At 35.4% G+C, this 18948-nt stretch overlaps 1 protein-coding gene, 1 long non-coding RNA gene and 1 other non-coding gene across 10 annotated transcripts; 2 read left to right on the top strand and 1 right to left on the bottom strand.

Annotated features, from left to right (window-relative positions):
• Nucleotides 1–2138: 2138 nt before the first annotated feature.
• Nucleotides 2139–2250, top strand: LOC133294925 (small nucleolar RNA R71). The gene has a single exon (XR_009749270.1). It is a non-coding gene; the product is annotated as a small nucleolar RNA R71 (small nucleolar RNA).
• A 6068-nt stretch (nt 2251–8318) lies between these two features.
• On the bottom strand, nt 8319–9467 carry LOC133294921 (uncharacterized). The gene has a single exon (XM_061493688.1). It carries the CDS (start codon nt 9382–9384, stop codon nt 8443–8445), a length of 942 nt encoding a protein of 313 aa, XP_061349672.1. The 5' UTR covers nt 9385–9467; the 3' UTR covers nt 8319–8442.
• Nucleotides 9468–10255: 788 nt separating this feature from the next.
• Nucleotides 10256–13820, top strand: LOC133294919 (uncharacterized). 8 transcript variants are annotated; one of them, XR_009749261.1, is made up of 9 exons: nt 10256–10648; nt 10750–10797; nt 10904–10946; nt 11057–11189; nt 11282–11367; nt 11498–11794; nt 12334–12405; nt 12507–13528; nt 13607–13820. It is a non-coding gene; the product is annotated as an uncharacterized LOC133294919 (long non-coding RNA). The 8 variants fall into 8 exon arrangements; XR_009749263.1 differs by having other exon boundaries at nt 11498–11538; nt 11660–13528; XR_009749268.1 differs by having other exon boundaries at nt 11498–12405; nt 13457–13528.
• The last annotated feature ends 5128 nt before the right edge of the window (nt 13821–18948 follow it).

Raw genomic sequence — 18948 nt, 5'->3', positions numbered from 1 at the left:
CATTTGATGATTTCTTTTCTTACCACCTCCTTCATATTGGGATTCAGCCTCCTTTGATTCTCCACAGATGAGCTGTCAGGGTCTTGGAGCAAAATCTCGTGCATGCAAATTGTTGGGCTAATTCGAGCTTTTGTGTGAGTTGAAGTTCCTGTTCATGGGTTAGCAAAGAAGAAATGATCACAGGGAGAGTGTTGTCTTTACCCAAATAAGTGTATTTCAGGTGTTCAGGTAAGGGTTTTAACTCCAAGGTAGGTGGTTGCTCTACTGAAGGGAATTTTGGTCTTTGCTCCTGCTCTGATCGGTTTAAGGATTCAAAGACCCTTTCTTTCCTTCCCTGGGGTTGGTGGAAACTGATGGATGCAAGGTATTCTTCCAGCTCTTCAAAGTCCTTCATGCCTATCTCTGGCTGCAAATGCTCCTGCTGTTCTTCTCTTATGACCGAGTCAAGGATCGAAATGCTAGAGCATTCCTCAGTGTTATCTTCATCAAACTTTATTGCTTTCATGACATTAAACTTCACTTCTTCTCCGTTTACACTCATAGAAAGTTCACCCTTTCTGACATTTATGATAGCATCACCGGTAGCCAGGAATGGTCTGCCCAGAATTATTGGAACTTCTTGATCTGCTTCAAAATCTAAGATGATGAAGTCAGCTGGTAGAATGAACTTGTCTACTTGGACAAGGACATTCTCAATTTTTCCTTCTGGCTTGGCTATAGATCGGTCTGCAAGTTGAAGAGTGACTGTGGTTGGTCTTGCTGCTCCTATGTCAAGCTGCTTGAAGATGGAAGCTGGCATTAGATTTACACTTGAGCCCAGATCACAAAGTGCTCGACCAAGATAGTTCTTCCCAACTGTACACGGGATGGTGAATATACCAGGATCCTTTAGTTTGGGAGGAATTTTAATCAAGTACTTGCACGATTGTTGAGTGAGGGCTACGGTCTCAAACTCTTCGATCTTTCTTCTTTTTGACAAAATGTCCTTCATAAATTTTGCATACAAAGGCATTTGCTCCAGAGCTTCTACTAGAGGAATGTTTATGTGAAGTTGTTTCATCAAGTCAAGAAAGTGGCTAAACTGCTTATCCTCGTGTTGCTTTTTCAACCTCTGTGGAAAAGGAGGCTCAATCGGTTCACTCATTCTCTTGCATGGGGGAACATAAGTTGGAACTGAAACTGGTTCACTGACTTTTGTTGCTCCAAGGTCTGCTACAGGTGTTGCGTCATCCGGTTTGATTTCAGCAGACTCATTGCTCTGGACCTTCTCTTCTGGTCCTGTCTGAGCTTCAAGGTGTGAAGGGTCAGTGGCTTCTTCAACTTCCTTTCCTATGGGCTGTTTTGCTGGTTCGCGCTTTCGAGGTCGTGCCACTAAATCTGGGGGTGGTAAAGTCTTTCCATCTCGTAGGCTTATAGCATTACAATGCTCCTGGTTATCCTGAGACGGCTTTTCTGTGTCACTAGGGAGTGTCCCTGGTTGCCTCTGTTTGAGTGCTCCAGCCAGCTGACTAATTTGGGTTTCTACGTTTCACATGGCTGCGCTGTTCTGATTCATGTACTCCTTGACAGAAGTCTCAAAGGATTGGGACTTCCCTTCACCCTTATCCCAGTTTTGTTGGTTCTGCCTGGGATACGGGGGTCGGTTCTGGTAGTTTCCTCCACTACCTCCAGCATTATTCTGATTCCTCCAGCCTCGGTTATTGTTCCCTTGATTGTTGTCATTGCTCCTGTTGTTGTTGTCATACCCTTCTGCATAGCACACAGCAGCTAGATTGTTACAGTCCTCATATTCATGAGGACCTCCACAAGTGGGGCAACTCTGACTTGATTGAGTCAAGAGAAGTTGCTCAGTTGGTTTTTTCTGTTCAATGGGCTTCCAGTTTTTTATAGTGTTCTGGAGCGAAGCCATTTGTGCTGAAAGAGCATCAGCTGAGCTTAGCTCAAGAACTCCTGCTTTCTTAGGAGCACTGTGTCGTGTGGAAGGCCATAAAATATGTTTTTTTGAAAGTTTTTCCAACAACTGGTAGGTTTCTGGATAAGTAAAATCCAAAAGATCTCCCCCTGCAGCTGCATCAACAGTTGCTTTCAATGGTGGGGTTAAGCCATGATAAAACGTGTGAATGATGCCCCAATCAGAAACTCCATGATTCGGGCAAATTCGTATAAACTCTTTAAAGCGTTCCCACGCTTCATATAGACTTTCTCCATCATTCATTTGAAAGGAAGCTATATCAGCCCTCACTTGAGCTTGTTTTGCTTTGGAGAAAAATCGAGTAACAAACTGTTCCGCCAATTGCTCCCAACTGGTGATGGAGTTTGGGGGCAATGTTCTCCTCCATTCTTTGGCTTTTCCAGCTAAGGAAAATGGAAAAAGCCGCATCCGCATGTTTTCTTCCGAAATACCATGAACTTTGAAATTATCAACTATCTCAGTGAAATTGTCCAAATGACTGTGAGGGTCTTCCATGGGTAGTCCATGGAACTGACCAGCGTTCATAATCATTTGGAATATTGCAGGTTTCATTTCAAAGTTCGGGATATTCAAAGGAGGGGGAACATAGCCTCGTTCTGGACCATTTCTGAAGGGAGCAGTCATATCATTCAATGATGGCCCTCTTCCTTCATTCGGTCCTTGTTCAGACTCATGATTATGATTTCCATTGTTATCATTGTTTACAACCTCCGCCATTGTAATGTTTCTCAACCTTTGAACTCTTCTTCTATTTCTGAAGGTTCTCTCGGGTTCTGGATCAAAAAGTACTATTTCCAGTCCAAGTTCTGTAGGTTCTGTTCTCATACAAATGGAGGAGGTCTATCAAAACAAAAAGGCTGCAATTAAACAACAAAAATGTTTCCTTAAAAACGCCCTTTCTTGCCAAATGATCCCCGGCAACGGCGCCAATTGCTTGGTCGAACCGAGAGCTGCTCGGGAATATCTTTTCAGAGAGCTAGAGTGCAGAGTAATAATCAGGATTGCCAACAGGAGCAATCTACTCTGACTAAGAGCAACCCTCTTCAACTATACGCAAGCGTACGTGTCAAGCAATATAGGGTATTGTAGCCCCAGATTTATCATCCTCAGGGAGCAGTTGTGAAGTAAGAAGCGCTAAAGGAAACTTAATTTGTAAAATGGAGCAATAAAAGAAAGTACTATTCTCAGCTAAGCTTCACAAAGAGCAGTCTCTGGGCAGCTAGTTAAACAATGTTAACCATTCTGAACCAGATGAGAGCAGTGAAAGACTTAGCACAGTCATCGAATAAAAAGACATCAATTTAAGTAACTTCAAGAGCAGTCAAGGAAATGAAAGTAAGAGCATCAGCTGGTAAAACACAGTTCAGTTATCATGAGGAAAAGGTTGTGATAGAAGTTTGAGTTAAGATTAATTTCATAAAAAGTCAAGTAGGTGTTGCGGGTTCCATGTTTTCATCCCTTTGGTTAACCCTGCTTGGTAGCATATTTTACAAGTGGATTTTGCTCCTTCCCTTGTTTTGCTATAGGTAAGCAGAGGGTAAGGCCTTACTCTCCACGTTACTCCATAGTACTTGGAGTTATATGCAAGGAAACCATGCTGCCTTCTCAAAAGAGCATGGATTCATATGGCAGTGCTCCCCATTCCAGGTGTTTCTCCCTCCTTTCTTCAGGCTAAACTACCCCAGGATCTTGAGAATGCTCCACACGCCCTTGTCAGTGTTTCATCAACCGAGTGGTCCCGGGATGAGGTTGCCAGCCCAAAGGGTTTCACAAAATCAATAAATTAAACCAAAGAGCAACTCAAAATTCATTTGTAAAATATGTGTTCCTTACAAAGTTATCCTGAGACAAAAGGGATTACTTCTATGGAACCCTCACCTACTTAGAGGAAGTTAGCTCCTAGTGAGCATTTTTACAAAAAGAAAACAAAGAGATGACGAGTCCTAGGATGGGCGCTGATGATTTTTTTTATGAGGATTGCTTGTTCCTTTTATAGGGTTCTTCATTGTTCCTTTCATCAAGGGTCGTGCTTTGTTTAAATCCTCTCCAATGGTAGCTTTGCTTCTTGCCAGCTCAGCTCCGAATAGAAATCCTCTCCAATGGTAGCATTGTTTTTTGCCAGCTTGGCCTTAAATGGAAGTGGTCCCCCTTGCTTTTGGCTCCCTTTGTGAGTGGGAGTATCGGATTCAGGGAGGCACCTCCACTCCTTCTTCTGCAGCTGACGTGGCGGCTTTTGATTGCTCAGCTTCTTTGCTTTCGTACTGTAGCAGAGGTAGCACCTCCACCTTCTCTGCTGTGGCTGGCGTGGCGGCTTCCCATTGCTTCCTTTGACTGCTGTTGTACTACAGCAGGCTTTTTTTTTTCTGCGCAACACTCCTTCTTCTCTCTTCATTTCGTGGTTCCTTCTGATGGGCCTTAGGTGTCCTGAACAAAGCAAACTAACCCAATAGTCATATGTGAAAAAGATAATTTTAAATTTGCTCCAGGTCTACCTTAACTCCCACTTTCGGTATTGCCCTGGTCCACTATTCAAAACAGTCGCTCTATATGGAAAGAATAAGGTTGAAGGGAGTGATTTATAACCAAAACATGGGTTTTGTGAAACAATTTACACTTAATGGGCCTCAACTCTTGAGGACCATCAACACCCCAAAACTAGATATTACTCGTCCCGAGTAATCCTTCACAACCAACAGTCTTCTTGTGGCAGGCTAATGCTCCTTGAGATTATCGATGAAGAGTAAACTTAACTCTTTCCATCGCTTCATTAGAGCACTCATCTGACTTGTGAGTTTCACCAGCTTCATTGTGTGTGTGACCTCTTCCACTCTTTTAGTTAGTTAACTTACCTTTGGTTCATCAGGTTTTTAAACATGAATTAATATCAATTTGTGTGATTAAATGGATGGAAAAGAGGTTAATGTCCTGAAAATCTCTCAAATACAAGTTCTGAAGCTTATATTGAAAATTTGCATTGTTCTTGTAGGGAAATGAAGCTCAAGAAGAAAAAGAGAGAAGGAAGAAGATTCTGAAGAAAGGGAGAATGCTCAAGTGTTGAGCGCTAAAACATCCACACAGAATGTTTTAGCGCGCTGCTGCAATCTGAAGGCAAAAGTTGCTGGTGCCGAGCGCTAAAACGTCAAACACTGAAAGTTTTAGCGCGCTGCTGCAATCTGAGGACAAAAGTTGTTGGTCTTGGGCTCTAAAAATTCCTGATCAAATGTTTTAGCGCCCTACTATTGGAAAAAGACTCTGGTCTTTACCGCTAAAACGCCCAAGTCAAACGTTTTAGCGTTGGAATCAGTTAAAAGCAGTTGGGCATCCGTCAAACATGGACACTAAAACACCCATCAATGAACGTTTTAGCGCCCATGGCAGTTTTCAGTTGTATTTTGTAACTCTATAAAGGGCAAGTGCCTACACATATCCCATCCCATATATCTCAGATTCTAATCTGACCTGGCCCATCACACTAGGAGAGGGAAGATCAGATCAGATCTTTCATAGATCTGATCTGACTCCTTATTCGCTCTAAATTTCCAAATTCCTTAGAATTAGTTTATGTAATAGTTAGTACTTCTTTATGTAATTGTACTTGAAGATTGAAGACTCAACTATCATGACAATGGAGTTTGATCTTTCTTCTTCTCTTGTTTATATTTTCATTATGTCTAAGTAGAGTTCTTTGTAGTCTGATTCAAAGGAACTCAAGTTTGAATTTATGAATGGTTAATTAGATGTCTTGTTTATTTATTATGTGATTTGTATGAAGTTGTCTTGATTAATTCTTCATGTTAAGAAATAGTGTAGAACAGACATGTTTACATTGTTTCTATATTTGACAACTTCATCATCAGTGTTCTAGTAGTCAAGACATTGATGCTAGGATTTCTAATGTGATCTTAAGACCTTAGTAATTAATGCATGTATTAAGAAAGGGATCACCAAGACATTGGGGTTTCTAATTAATGTGTCTATCAAGGTAGTAAGACATTACATCTTGATGATAAGAAAAAGGTTGATCAACATCACATTGTAGATAATTCATTATGGAAATTGGTTCATCCATAAATTCATGCTTGAGAGAAATTGACATCTGACTACTTGTTTAGATTATAGTCACATTTTATTTGTTTATCAAGTTTTTATGCAATTCAACTAAATTTCTGGTGACAAGAAATCAATGCAATTAATAATCTTTTGGTTGATTCAACTTAAGTATATATGGTTAGTCAGTGCTTGAACACAAATCCTCGTGGGAACGATCTTTACTCATCATTTTATTACTTGTTTGACTAGTACACTTGCTAAATCTCACAACACTGATTCTCTTCCCCCAAATTATTCTTTTCTTCTATAAGTTAGCAAAAGTGGAGATCAGGTAATCCTAATCCCTAGGTATTTTTAGATTATATTTTATGTGAAATTTGGTATGTGTAATCCTAATCCTTAGAAGTCTTAGGTTAATTTTATATGAATTTTGATAGAGTAATTATGATCCTAAATATATCATAGGGTTGTTTTATATGAAATATATTGTATATAATTCTAATCCCAAATAATTGTGTTGACCTGTATATATAATTACGTTTGTTATAAATTTTATTTTGTTGATAATCACTATCTGAATATATATATATATATATATATATATATATATATATATATATATATATATATATATATATATATCGATTACAAATGTTTTCACAATTTGCTTTTGCCGAACTCGGAAATGCATGTATACACTTCCTTGCAAATTTCTTTCGCTTTCCTCGATTTCTGTGCAATTCTTTAATTGAATTCAAATTGTAATTGTCATTGCTTTTATATATGTATATATTGTTTACCATCTGATTCGTTTCTTTCAATTTACTTATATTTTCAAATTAGTATGTTCTCGACTTTTGCTTATATGCATATGTTTGCAATTTTATTTTTTTCAATTTACGTGATCAACCTATTTCAAATACATCTTTTCAGTTATATGAATTTAGTTACAATTGTTCTTTTTGAATTCTGTGCTTTACTCTATAAATTGAGGCACTAATATATATGTTATTTCTTATATATATATATATATATATATATATGGGTTTTATTAATCTCCTTCCACATAAGATAGTTATCTTATGTGGTAGAGAGAAAATGGGTAGGTCCCACCATTACAAGAAAAAAGAAAAAGAAGAAAAAAGTGGGGTGCGAAAATCGAAGTGAGAGAAAATGAGATAAGTTACCTCATGTAAAAGGAGAGTAATATTTCCCTATATATATATATATTAAATTGGGAAATTTTGTTATGTCTGTATTTAAAAAAAAATTAATAGTGGGAGGATAGCTTTGGGGTGGTACCTCCCAAAGTGATGAACACAACTTTTGAGCTTTATGCATTCGATGTGAAACTGATGAGAAAAAGATTGTATCCGTTCTTCCCAAAGGGGTGTCTGGCAGGTTTCTTGGGATACTAGTAGCAACTTTGGGAAGAGGTGTGCACACTAGGAAGATGTGAAATTGATTATGGCCAATGTGATTTGTTTGTGACTGACAGGGTTTTTCGGGTCACAGGATAAACTGGCAGGATTTTTCGGGTCTACCATAGTTCTCTTCCCACTTAAATAATTTAATAATGATAACTGATAAGTCAAAATAGTTTGATTTAAATATTTTTATTTGTTGAAATATTAGATTATTATTTGAATTAAATTGTCATTTGATTTTATTCTATTTTATCTTATTTCATTATATTTTATTTTATAATTGTATTTGAATTTATTTATTTTGATTAAGATTACCATCTTTGCTAACTTTTGTGTTTGTTTGACTGCAATGATCTTTTCGGGGGAGCAGACTTTCAGTGAAACAAGTTCTAAAGGATGGGGCTAGCAGTGGGCAGCGATTATAACGACTCAAACTTTTCTGGCTAGCTCTAGGATTTAAAGATGTGTTTTTATGAGCTTTTAAATTTAAATATTTCTTGACTTTAGTTTTAGTTTTGTTTTAATGTAATAAAGTCTAGCCTTGCGCTTAACAATAGTACAAGCGCGGCGGTAACATTAGCGTCAAAGGTTCCTATCCCATATATATTAAAAACTCAAATTCCATAACAGCACATGATTTCATCCTATGCCATCCAATGAATTATGGTTGCATACACATCATTTTATTCTAACAGTTTATCTTTTAGTGACTAATCCGATTTAGAATAAGTCCTGACTTAAGACTAGACGATACTAGGAAGGATAAAACACATATTCTCACACTTATCTTCCTACTCAGTTCCTTGATCCCACATGAGCTACCATCATTTTATTTACATACATATCATGTTAATTCCATGTAATCATCATGCAAACTTATGTGAATAAATAGTGTTTGTCAACCACAACTGTTTATCTGGAATTTCAATTTAAATAACAAATATGAACAACAAATGGGAAAAAAAATATTTGCAAAATAAAAAATTAAAAACTTCAAACAAAAGTAGAATTATACGAACCACAAAGCTTCATAGCTGGTACCCCCAACACATCATCCACCATACGATCATGCCACGTGTCCCTCATGGCTTCATTCAACCGTTGGATGAACCCCGTCTTGTATTTTTCACAATAATGCAAGTAACGTGCGACATGCCTGGGATCCTTATCCTCCCACCACCAACCATGATGACCATCACATTCCGGCAACCCTTCACCGCCACCGGAAACCCTCTCACGACCGCGGAATCCGGCCAACTCGGCAACATACTCCGCCATGCCATCGAGGAGCCCAGGAGGGGCCCTAGACCCACCATCCCATAACCACACTCGAGTCATGGCGCGTTGAACCGCACCCACCATAGCCATTTTATCATAATGTTTATCTTCAAGTAAAATAGGACTAATGTCAATGACATAGCCTTTGAAAATTTTTCCGCCGCTGTGGTGGCGGTTCCCGGCCGGGGAGACGGTGGCGGTGGTGTTGAGATTCCGGCGAGTGAGGCGGAGGGTGACACTGTCTATTTGCTTCTTGGGGTAGTGTTTGTTAGGGTAAAGGAGGTTTTCCACGAAGGAGCTCGTGTTGAGGACTATGCGTGTGGCTCTGTCGTTTGAGACATAGGATAGAGCGAAACGCTGTCCAGCAAGGGAATCCTCGGCGCCGTTTACTATGTTTATGTCGAAGGTTTTGGATGCTTCGAAATTTGCCCATATTGAGATAATTGCTACCGATAGAACTAAGAGGATTCGGAGAATGATGTTGTTGTCTGAGATGAAGTATTTTGGATTGTTGCAAGCATAGTGTTGTTTTTCACTATTGTGGTGTGAAGAGGATGAGGTGGCGGCTGCGGCGGTGGTGGAAGAGGTGGAGGAGGAGGAGGGGCTGAAATGGGGTATGAGTGGCTTTTGGAGGGAGAGTTTGTCCTCCTCCTCCATTAAAGGTCAATGGAAACAAGAGAGATGTTGGTTGCAGATATGGGGAATTAAATAATAAATATTCTGGATATAATGCAGCAGCATAGTGGTACATAAGGACATCACATGTGACTAGCTATTTTGATTGGAACGGTGACTATCTTATATATTATTTAACATGATTGGAGGATGGAATTATAATTATATAAGAGTGAATCAATGATAATAGAAAAAAAGTATATTAAAAATTATTATTGTTGATTTATCTTTATATAATTAGAATTTTTTCACATGATTATATTAAATAGAACATCACTGAACATGAGAGGATTTATTTCCTTTTTGTTGGATAGAAAATTATTCACACAGCTACTCCCAGTTAATTGGGAAAGTTGATATAGAGGGGATACCTCAAATTTCTTTTTTAAAAAAAGAATGGTAAATCTATGCTAAGAAGGAAAAAAAGAAATACTTGAAAATAACTATCTGTTCCTCTCATACGCTTGTTTTAGTTTTTTTTTTTTTGGAATTTATATTATTTGGATATTAATTTTAGGATAGTTGTACTCAAAATATACAATTTCAACTCTCAATTTTTTTATTTTTTTTTATTTCGACGAATGTAAACTTGTCTATTAAATTTATTTATTTTTATTTTTTGGATAAATTACAAGTATCATTTATGGGAGGCAATCCTGTTCGAAGGTCGATGATTAAGGTTTTAAATCTCTCCCAAAAATGATATCATGGATGATTGAACACATACTCTCATCCCATATATATTGTGGATGATTGAACACATGCTCTCATCCCATATATCACTACCAGAAAAGCGGTCTTTAACTACATGTGTTTTGCCACATTTAATGAGATCAGCATAAAATTACAAGAATATCCTTAACTTTACTCTTTGCTTTATAATATCCCAAATTACTTAGAAGAAAAAAAAGCCTTTCTGAGTTCTGACCTTAGTAAAACCAAAAACACAAAAACTCATATCTTTTATTTCTTCATTCTTCAATTTAATCGACGAGTTTTCGTTTCATCATTTCTTAATTAATTTCATCTTTCTTCAAATCTTCATTCCTAGCAATCACAGCTTCAAAGTTTTTTTCCCTTTTTTTATTCTAGCTTATAATTTCTTCACCTTCATCTTTAAAATATCTCCGATGGAGGATCGATAAACCCTAAAAAAATTAGGCACCTTATGGTTCGATTTGAAGTCAAATCAAACCTGAAGATGGCTATGTGATCATTTTTATTTCGCTTTCTCTTGCATCACGAGGTAACTTCCTCTTCCTCTATCGTTCTCTCTGTCTCTCAATTTTTTGCTATTCAAACATTGGGAATATAGCTTATGATTGATTCAATTTTTTGTTTTTGTAGGTGGATTTGACAAAGCGCATGCTGCGGCTAGGTAATTTTCATACTTAGGTAATTGCTGGTTTTCTACAACATATGAAATGTTTCATGGGATATATCTTTTCTTTTGGATTTCAAGGCATATGATCAAGTTGAATCAAGTTTCACGTTGATGCAGATATCAATTTCAACGTCAACAATTATGACGAAGATATGAAGCGGTTAGTGAGCAGATAATCCTATTGTTCATAGTTTGAAGTTGTATTACTATTTATTTAAAACTTTAATGGAAGTTCTAATTGTAGCCTCAATTTCAATTATTATTCTGAAGATGAGTAACTTCACAAAGGAAGAGTTTGTTCATATTCTGCGTCAACAGAGCACTGGTTTTTCAAGGGGAAGCTCCAAATACAGGGGAGTTACTTTACATAAATGTGGGAAAGACAACTAACTTGCTTTTGCTGGTATTGTTTTTCCCTTTTGTTTCATGTCATTTTTTTTAATGTTACTTAAGGAGCATAGTTAAAAGAAATGGAATTTTTTTTTGTCTTGTTAGGCTAGAGGAAAAAACCGTAAGTTGTGGAGTTACTAATGCTAATAGTATTGATGAGCTCAACATTATATAGAAGACCTACATCTCAGGTAAGGACATTGAATTTTACTTTTTGCTTTTCCAAGTGTAGTGAAAATGTTTTAAAAAATAAAGGAAAATCATATTTTTTATTGACTAATACATTCTCTTTGTGTCACCGTGTGTTATTATCTTATTCAGGACCATGGAGGAGCTTGGAGTGGACAAAACTGTTATTGCAAGTGAGCTACCTTTAAAATTATTTTTGGTTACAGTTGGTAGTGATTGTTTTGTATTCAACCTTCTTATAACTTGGACTCAATTGGAAAGTTATGGCTATGCCTTTGTGTGTTGCTCCAATAGGCTTAGGATGTTGAACATGTGTTTGAATAAATTAGTAGAAGAAATTTGAACCTTTTGAGGCCTCAGATCTCTGCTATGGCAAGTTCTCATTTATCAACAGCTGCTGAGCTATTTTCAAGACAACGTAATCCCCCGGTATGCTCAACCTTAGTTTGGATTCCTGAAAATTTTGACTTGATGGTTATCTGTTAACTCACTCAATAGTTTGAAAAAAAAGTTTATTGTTGAATATGTTTTTGCTCAGAGAGACTGATTTAGAGTTTTTTGTGTTTTTGTAGTCGTCTCCATTTGATTCAAGTCTTTTCATTGAACTTGTTAGGAAAAATTGACCAAATTGATATGAACAAAAAAAATGTAACTTTTTGGCTTACTTATTCTACCGTGAATTGGCAACAAGATGAGATCTGATACTTGGTTTGTTACTTTGCATAACCATGAAGTTACATGCTTTTGTTCTTTTTGTTCATACATTTGTAACATATAAGGAATAATCGCATTTGCTGTAGATTTTGATAGTGTGTCCCGAGAAAGTTGAGATCTGAACTCGAGAATCAGTCACAATTAGATCATGCATAATTCAGTATATGCTATTAGCATTAAGATAAGTAATCTGCTTTTCATGAGTTTCCCATTTACCTCTTATCTCCCATTTTTGTCTGATTGTATTGTATCAGAGGGTTCCAAATCTAATTGGGGGCAGTTTTGTCGACTCAAAATCGTTGACTTTCATTGATTTCATAAACTCTGTAAGTGTATTTTTTTTGGTTGTATATTGAGCATTAAGCTGTCTCTTTTTTTTGCTGTTTTGAGAAGGCAAACTTCTAATATTGATATCATTTGATAACAGGCAACACAAGGAGTTGTTTCACAAGTTCCTTTTTATTCTTGAAAGCCCATTAAGGCTTATTGAACGTTTTTTTATTCTTTCGTTTGAGTCTGATTTAGAATTTGAATAATTGTCAATAAATGCTCATTAAGTCTGATTGATAACTTCCTTTCCAGGTGGCTGAAATGTAAGTTCAAAAGTAATATTTTTCTTTCAGCATTGAATAACTAGTGGAAGACAAACCTTGTGGGGAATAAAACTTTCTCAATACTTTATCATGTGAAAATAAACAAGAAGACCAAGTCTTTTCTTTGTTCTCTTAATCTATGAATTTAGTTCCTATGGCCATTCATTTTCTCTTCAGTCTTAACCAACTTCCTTTGGTATTGCATTTGAATTTAAATTAAATGAATAAGTGACTCAACTTGTGGATATTAGACACATCACACAAAGATGTTACCAACCACCACATGATGTGCCCCTGCTTCATTTTCGACCAATGTATATGTCCTTCTTCCCTAGATATAATATTTCTAACCTCTTATATATTTTGTATTAAACAAATTAAGGAATTAATATATTCTCCTTTTGATGCAGAGCTAATGTTATTTCGTTCTTGGTTTTCTTGGCTCCAATACAAGTATTTATATCTATCAATCAACTCTTGTTACTTCCACTTAATTGATGAGGTTCAAAAAAAGAAATAGAGATTCCCAGATTTTAGTTAATATTAATTATTAATAAAAATATATATTTTACCTTCCTTGAATATTGCCGATCAACAATTTACTGAATATACAAGAAGAAATCGATAGGGGGTTTTAATCACTGCCTTAAGTGGTGGCACTGTTCAGTTCCATGCTTTGGTTATACTATGCTTTACTCAAAAAAGACGTTCTCCTCATTACCATTAACTCATTTAGATGTATGGTAGAGATCATTTACATCATCTTCTGTGAGTGTCTTTGCAGCCCCACTTAGCATTGTGGTACGTGAAAACCCCTAGTCATTGTGCTAAAAAATGAGGACCTTTTTATGTCTTGGTAAGGATTCCTCACTGCATTATGCTCTTTTACAAATTTGCCACTTAATATTCATTCATTTTGTTTTGATACATGCAGGCATTAGAGCAGTCTTTGGATTCAGGAAAATCTATTGCCTTTTCTGATGGTCTTGTTATTAATGGCTAGGCTCATATTACCTTAAATGGTGACTAGGGTTAGTCCTATTAAAAGGATATAGCTCAATTATTTGTAAATTTTAAGTGATCCATTTTTAGTTAAAATAATCTTTAGTGTTTGTAAATTCAAGTCTTATCAATGTTAGATTACTTCATGAGATAAAACAAATCATTGTTGAAGTTACTTTTAATGATATTTATATCCATCCCCCCCCTAAATTTTATTCCTTTTATTGGTTTTTAATTCTGTGAATTCAGCTACAATGTGGCTGTAATTTTTTTTAAAAAAATAATCATTAAAATAGCCACATTTAAACCGTGGTAAATATAATCAATAAATGTAGCTAAATGAATGCTACCACACTCAAATAAAATGTGGTTAAGTAAAGCAGTAAATGTGGCTAAAATATTGCAACGCCACGATTAACCACATTCACAAAAAGTGTGGTTGTTTTTGTTAGCCACATTTTTTAAGCAATTTAGCCACGTTTACAAACGTGGCTAAACCCCAGTTTTTTTGTAGTGTATTAAGCTCTCTTCCCTCAATTGAGGTATCATTATTTGGTTATTTTTTTCTTTCTTTTGCTTTACTTAATAGTGTTCAATGTGGGTTTTACCCCCATATGTCCACGGTGAAAAGGCAATAGAATGATTTACTTGGATACCTTGTGCATCTATAGAAGATTAGGGATGTTAAATGAGTCTGACTAGGTTAGACCGTTTAATATGTAAGTTTGGACACGCGTTGGGTTACAAAAATTAACCCACGAATCCGCATAACTCACCCTCATAAAATATAAGTTGGTGACAAATAATCATTAGTTTGTCTATGATCGATACAATCGATATATGGAACTTTTAGTCTTGTTTACACATTATGATTGGTATTTTTTAAAAAGGAAAAACCGAAAAAGGTGTGTCATTTTAAGTGACACACTTTATATCCTTTCACTCTCACAAAGAAGTTGGATCCACACATTTAAAAAAAAATTTATCCATTCTCTCTCCGATGATTTATATCTTTCTTCATTTAAAATGACACAATTTTATGTCTTTCAAAATGATCCACATTTTTTCCTTTTTAAAATCAACAAACGATATATTTATTTATCATATCAGCAGAAAAAGAGAATGTAAGAAATGTATGGTATGTGAGATAAGTGTCTTGATATTGATTCTCGATATTTGAATATTGATGTTTTTTTAATTTTTTACAAATAGTGGCACATATCATTTTGCTCGTTTGAGCATTAAGTTATTGAGTGATCAATAGTTAATTGGATCTAGATCCTCTCATGTGAAAATTTACATAACCATGTCATGTGGGGAATCATAACCATATAAAGGTGGATCAATGGTAATAAAAGAGGAATGCAGATTTGAAATTTGACACCTCATCTGAGAGCCATTAGATAAAAAAAAGATCAACGACTCTGATTTGTAAATATGTTACACCATTGATCTTTTTTATCTAACGACTCTCAAATGAGATGTCAAATTTCAAATTTGACACTGTTGTCAAAGGATCTTACCTCTATATATATATATATATATAATATATATATATATAGGGGAAGGATCCGTTTACAAACTTTTTTTACAAATTTTTGTAAATTACACTATTTACTCCCGGGAGAATGTAACCTAGTGTTCTCCCGGGAGAACATAGTGTAGTTTGTAAGAGTTTGTAAATCAAAAGTTTGTAAATATAATCCTCCCCGTATATATATATATATATATATATATATATATATATATATATATATATATATATATATATATATATATATATATATGGGGGTCAGGATCATTTTACATCAGTGTAAGTTACACTCTCAATCTTGTCTGTTGATCCCACTTATATTTAAGGGCTCTAATTTTTTAGTAATGTGAGTCATTAGATACAAGTGGATCAATGGTTAAGATTGATAATTCTTACACCAGTGTAAGAATATCCTGTCCCTATATATATATATATATATATATATATATATATATATATATATATTATTACAATAAGAAAGTATCCCTACTATTATATTGCGGTTATCTTTGATAACGTGGGACGTTTTGAAAATCTCTTTTCTTTATGAACAAAAGTTGTGTATTTGGAGGTTTTATTTTTAGCTTCTCTTTTCTTTATGAACAAAAGTTTAGTCAAATATATTTTTACAAAAACTCTTATTATAAAAAGAACTTTTTATTATAAGAACAAAAAAAGAATAAGCTAAAAGCTCCAAAGAAAATAAGTTTAGTCATACTTAAGATATATATTAGAGTTCTCATTTTTATTTACTAATTTCACTTTTATTCTAAATTTATATTTATCAGTTTTACTCTTTACCCTAATAATCCATTTGAATAACAAATTATTTCTTTTTTTTCTCTTATTCAAAACCGTCGTAACAACGTTATATAATCATTAATTAACTTTATTTTTATTTTTTTAACTTTAGTGTAAAAGTAGTTTTTTGTTTAAAAAAATGTGTCAAACAGGCTCTAAGTATGACTCATTTAATAGAATTTCATATACTATTCATAATGATCAAGTTTATATAGTCGTGCAAGATACGAATTAGATATTTGTTTTTAAATCATTAGCGTATAAAAAATAATTATATTTAATAAACAAATTCAGTTTCACTCATTGTCATTACAACAATTATCACTTAGCAATTATCACTTAGCCCCACGAATGCCTAAAATATCTTTATTATATAAAATGTTGATAATCCCTTACTCAACAAAATTCTGAAATATATGTAAAATATAAAAAATAACCCTAATAAAAAAAATCTAGTGCGAGGATATTGAGAAGATGGATATAGTCCTTGCTATTATTGATGGGCAATGGATCAAGCTATTCCTTTAAGAAAGGAGTTGTCGTCACTTGCTTTGGCCATAATTGAGATGACAGATGCATGTTATAACATCTCACATATTTGAAATATATTTTAATAATAAAATTGTGGGTTAGTGAAAATCCTGAGTTTTATGTCAAAATACACACGAAGAGTAAAATGATAATTTCACAAATACATAACCCTAATTTGTGAAATGATAAAATTAGGCATTATTTGATGAAAATAGTGATGGATTTGGATTCAGGATGAAATTTGGAGTGAATAAGCAAATTTCTAGAAAATTGATGAATAATGATTTTTACTAGATAAAATATTGTGATACAATTCTACTAGGTAATTTAGAGATGAGATTACTGCTCTAAGATTGCATATATGTTGAAAGAGATATTTAGAATCAAGAAAAATGATTAGTGAAAATATTCGGTGAATTTTGATGGTTTTGGGAAAACGTGCCAATAGTGCACAACTAGGGCTAAAATCGTAATTTCATCAAATTACAAGGAAAATTGAGATCCATTTGTTAAAATAAATTTAATGGCCTTTGGTAAATGTTAAAATTTTGATTAAATGATTGATTCATGAGTTAATTGGAGATTAGTGTGTTAAACGAATAGGTTTAAGTGAGAAACTACACATGTGGGACTTATCTCACTTAAGTGACTTATGACAAATGTGAGAAATCAGATTTTTGAACCCTTTTCTCTCTCCAAATTTGATGGTGTTGTTAGTATATAGGTGTCCCAGAGACAATCTGTTTTATCAGATGAACACCTTTTTCTATTTAGTATTTCTTGATTAATAAATTTAAGCAAACTTTATCTTTATCATATTTATGTCTCGCCAATATTTTATTGTTAATATTCGTTTAAAGATAAAGACCCTAGGAATAGAACATGTGTTCACTCGGAGATCTATGATAGGGATCACGATCATGAGGAATCGAGGACACTGAATGTCTATTACCTAAAATCTATTCCTGGTCTTGAATCACCAAGAAAGGGTATTGGTGATCTCAATAAGAATAATACGACATCATCTACTTGTATGGAGATACAAGGTAGCGACCTCATGGAATGCATGCATGGTGATGCCTTAGCTGATGTCGTGGGTGGGTCTGTTGGAGAACAGATAGCACTAAACTAACCCGCCGAGAGACTCCACAAGGATTCATTATGGAGAATATCATTGGATTTGTAAAGTCTCAGAATGTTTGGTAGTGCGGATCGTCCTAGACTTAAGGATGTCATCGAATACTATGTCCTAGAGTTATACTTTGACTGTACAACTCTATCCGCCTGAAAATGGGGAGAATAGTGTACTCTTGGTCAAGACCCTAGCACCTGAAAAGTTAGGAGCTAGAAGCACCTTGTGCTACTTTGTAGGATATCCCAAAGAAACTAAGGGATACTACTTTTACTACCCTGAGGACCAAAGAGTCATTGTGTCCAAGAATGCTACTTTTCTTGAGGAAGACCTTCTTTCTCAAGAAGATAGTGGGAGTAAGGTAGAACTTGAAGAAATTCAAGACCCACAAGAACAGATGGGGGAACCCGAGTCTGTTGAACAGGCAATGCCTCAACTAGAGGCAGCAGACACCCAGCCCCGTAGGAGCACTAGGGTTAGTCATCCACCTGAGAGGTACGGTTTTGTGATTGAGAATTAGCAGACCGTTGAGGATGACGAGCCTACTTCCTACACTGAGGCAGTCAAGGGTGTTGACTCCTCAAAATGGAAAGAAGCCATGGAATCCAAAATTGATTCGATGCATCAGAACAAAGTATGGACCTTGGTTCCACCACCTGAGGGAATAGTTCCTATTGGATGCAAGTGGGTTTTCAAGAGGAAGACTGATGCTGATGGCAACATCCAAACCTATAAAGCTAGGTTGGTTGCGAAAGGTTGCCGTCAAAGACAAGGAATTGACCTTGAGGAAACCTTCTCACCTGTTGCCATGATCAAATCTATTAGGATTATGCTAGTGATAGCCGCATATTATGATTATGAAGTTTGGCAAATGGATGTCAAAATCGCCTTCTTGAATGGGTTATTGAAGGAGAAAGTGTATATGACACAACCTGAAGGTTTTGAATCTAAGAGTCAAGAGCATATGGTATGCAAACTTCAAAGGTCAATATATGGGCTTAAGCAAGCTTCCAGGAGTTGGATTCTTCGTTTTGATGAAGTCGTTAAGGATAACGGTTTTATCAAGAATGAGGATGAACCATATGTCTACAAGAAGGTTAGTGGGAATGCTGTTGTTTTCCTTGTGCTATATGTAGATGACACTTGCTCATTGGAAATGACATTCCCATGTTACAGTCCACAAAGGTTTGGTTGTCTGAGAACTTCACCATGAAGGATATGGGAGAGGCAGCCTATATACTAGGTATTAAGATCTATAGAGATAGATCCAAGAGGT

Source organism: Gastrolobium bilobum, unplaced genomic scaffold (genome assembly GCF_033153095.1).
Source record: "Gastrolobium bilobum isolate Gb01-03AN ecotype WA unplaced genomic scaffold, APGP_CSIRO_Gbil_v1 utg26899, whole genome shotgun sequence".
Classification (NCBI taxonomy): Eukaryota; Viridiplantae; Streptophyta; class Magnoliopsida; order Fabales; family Fabaceae; genus Gastrolobium; species Gastrolobium bilobum.
The sequence above is the reverse complement of the archived record's forward strand: the minus strand, read 5'-3'. Positions and strand labels throughout refer to the sequence as shown.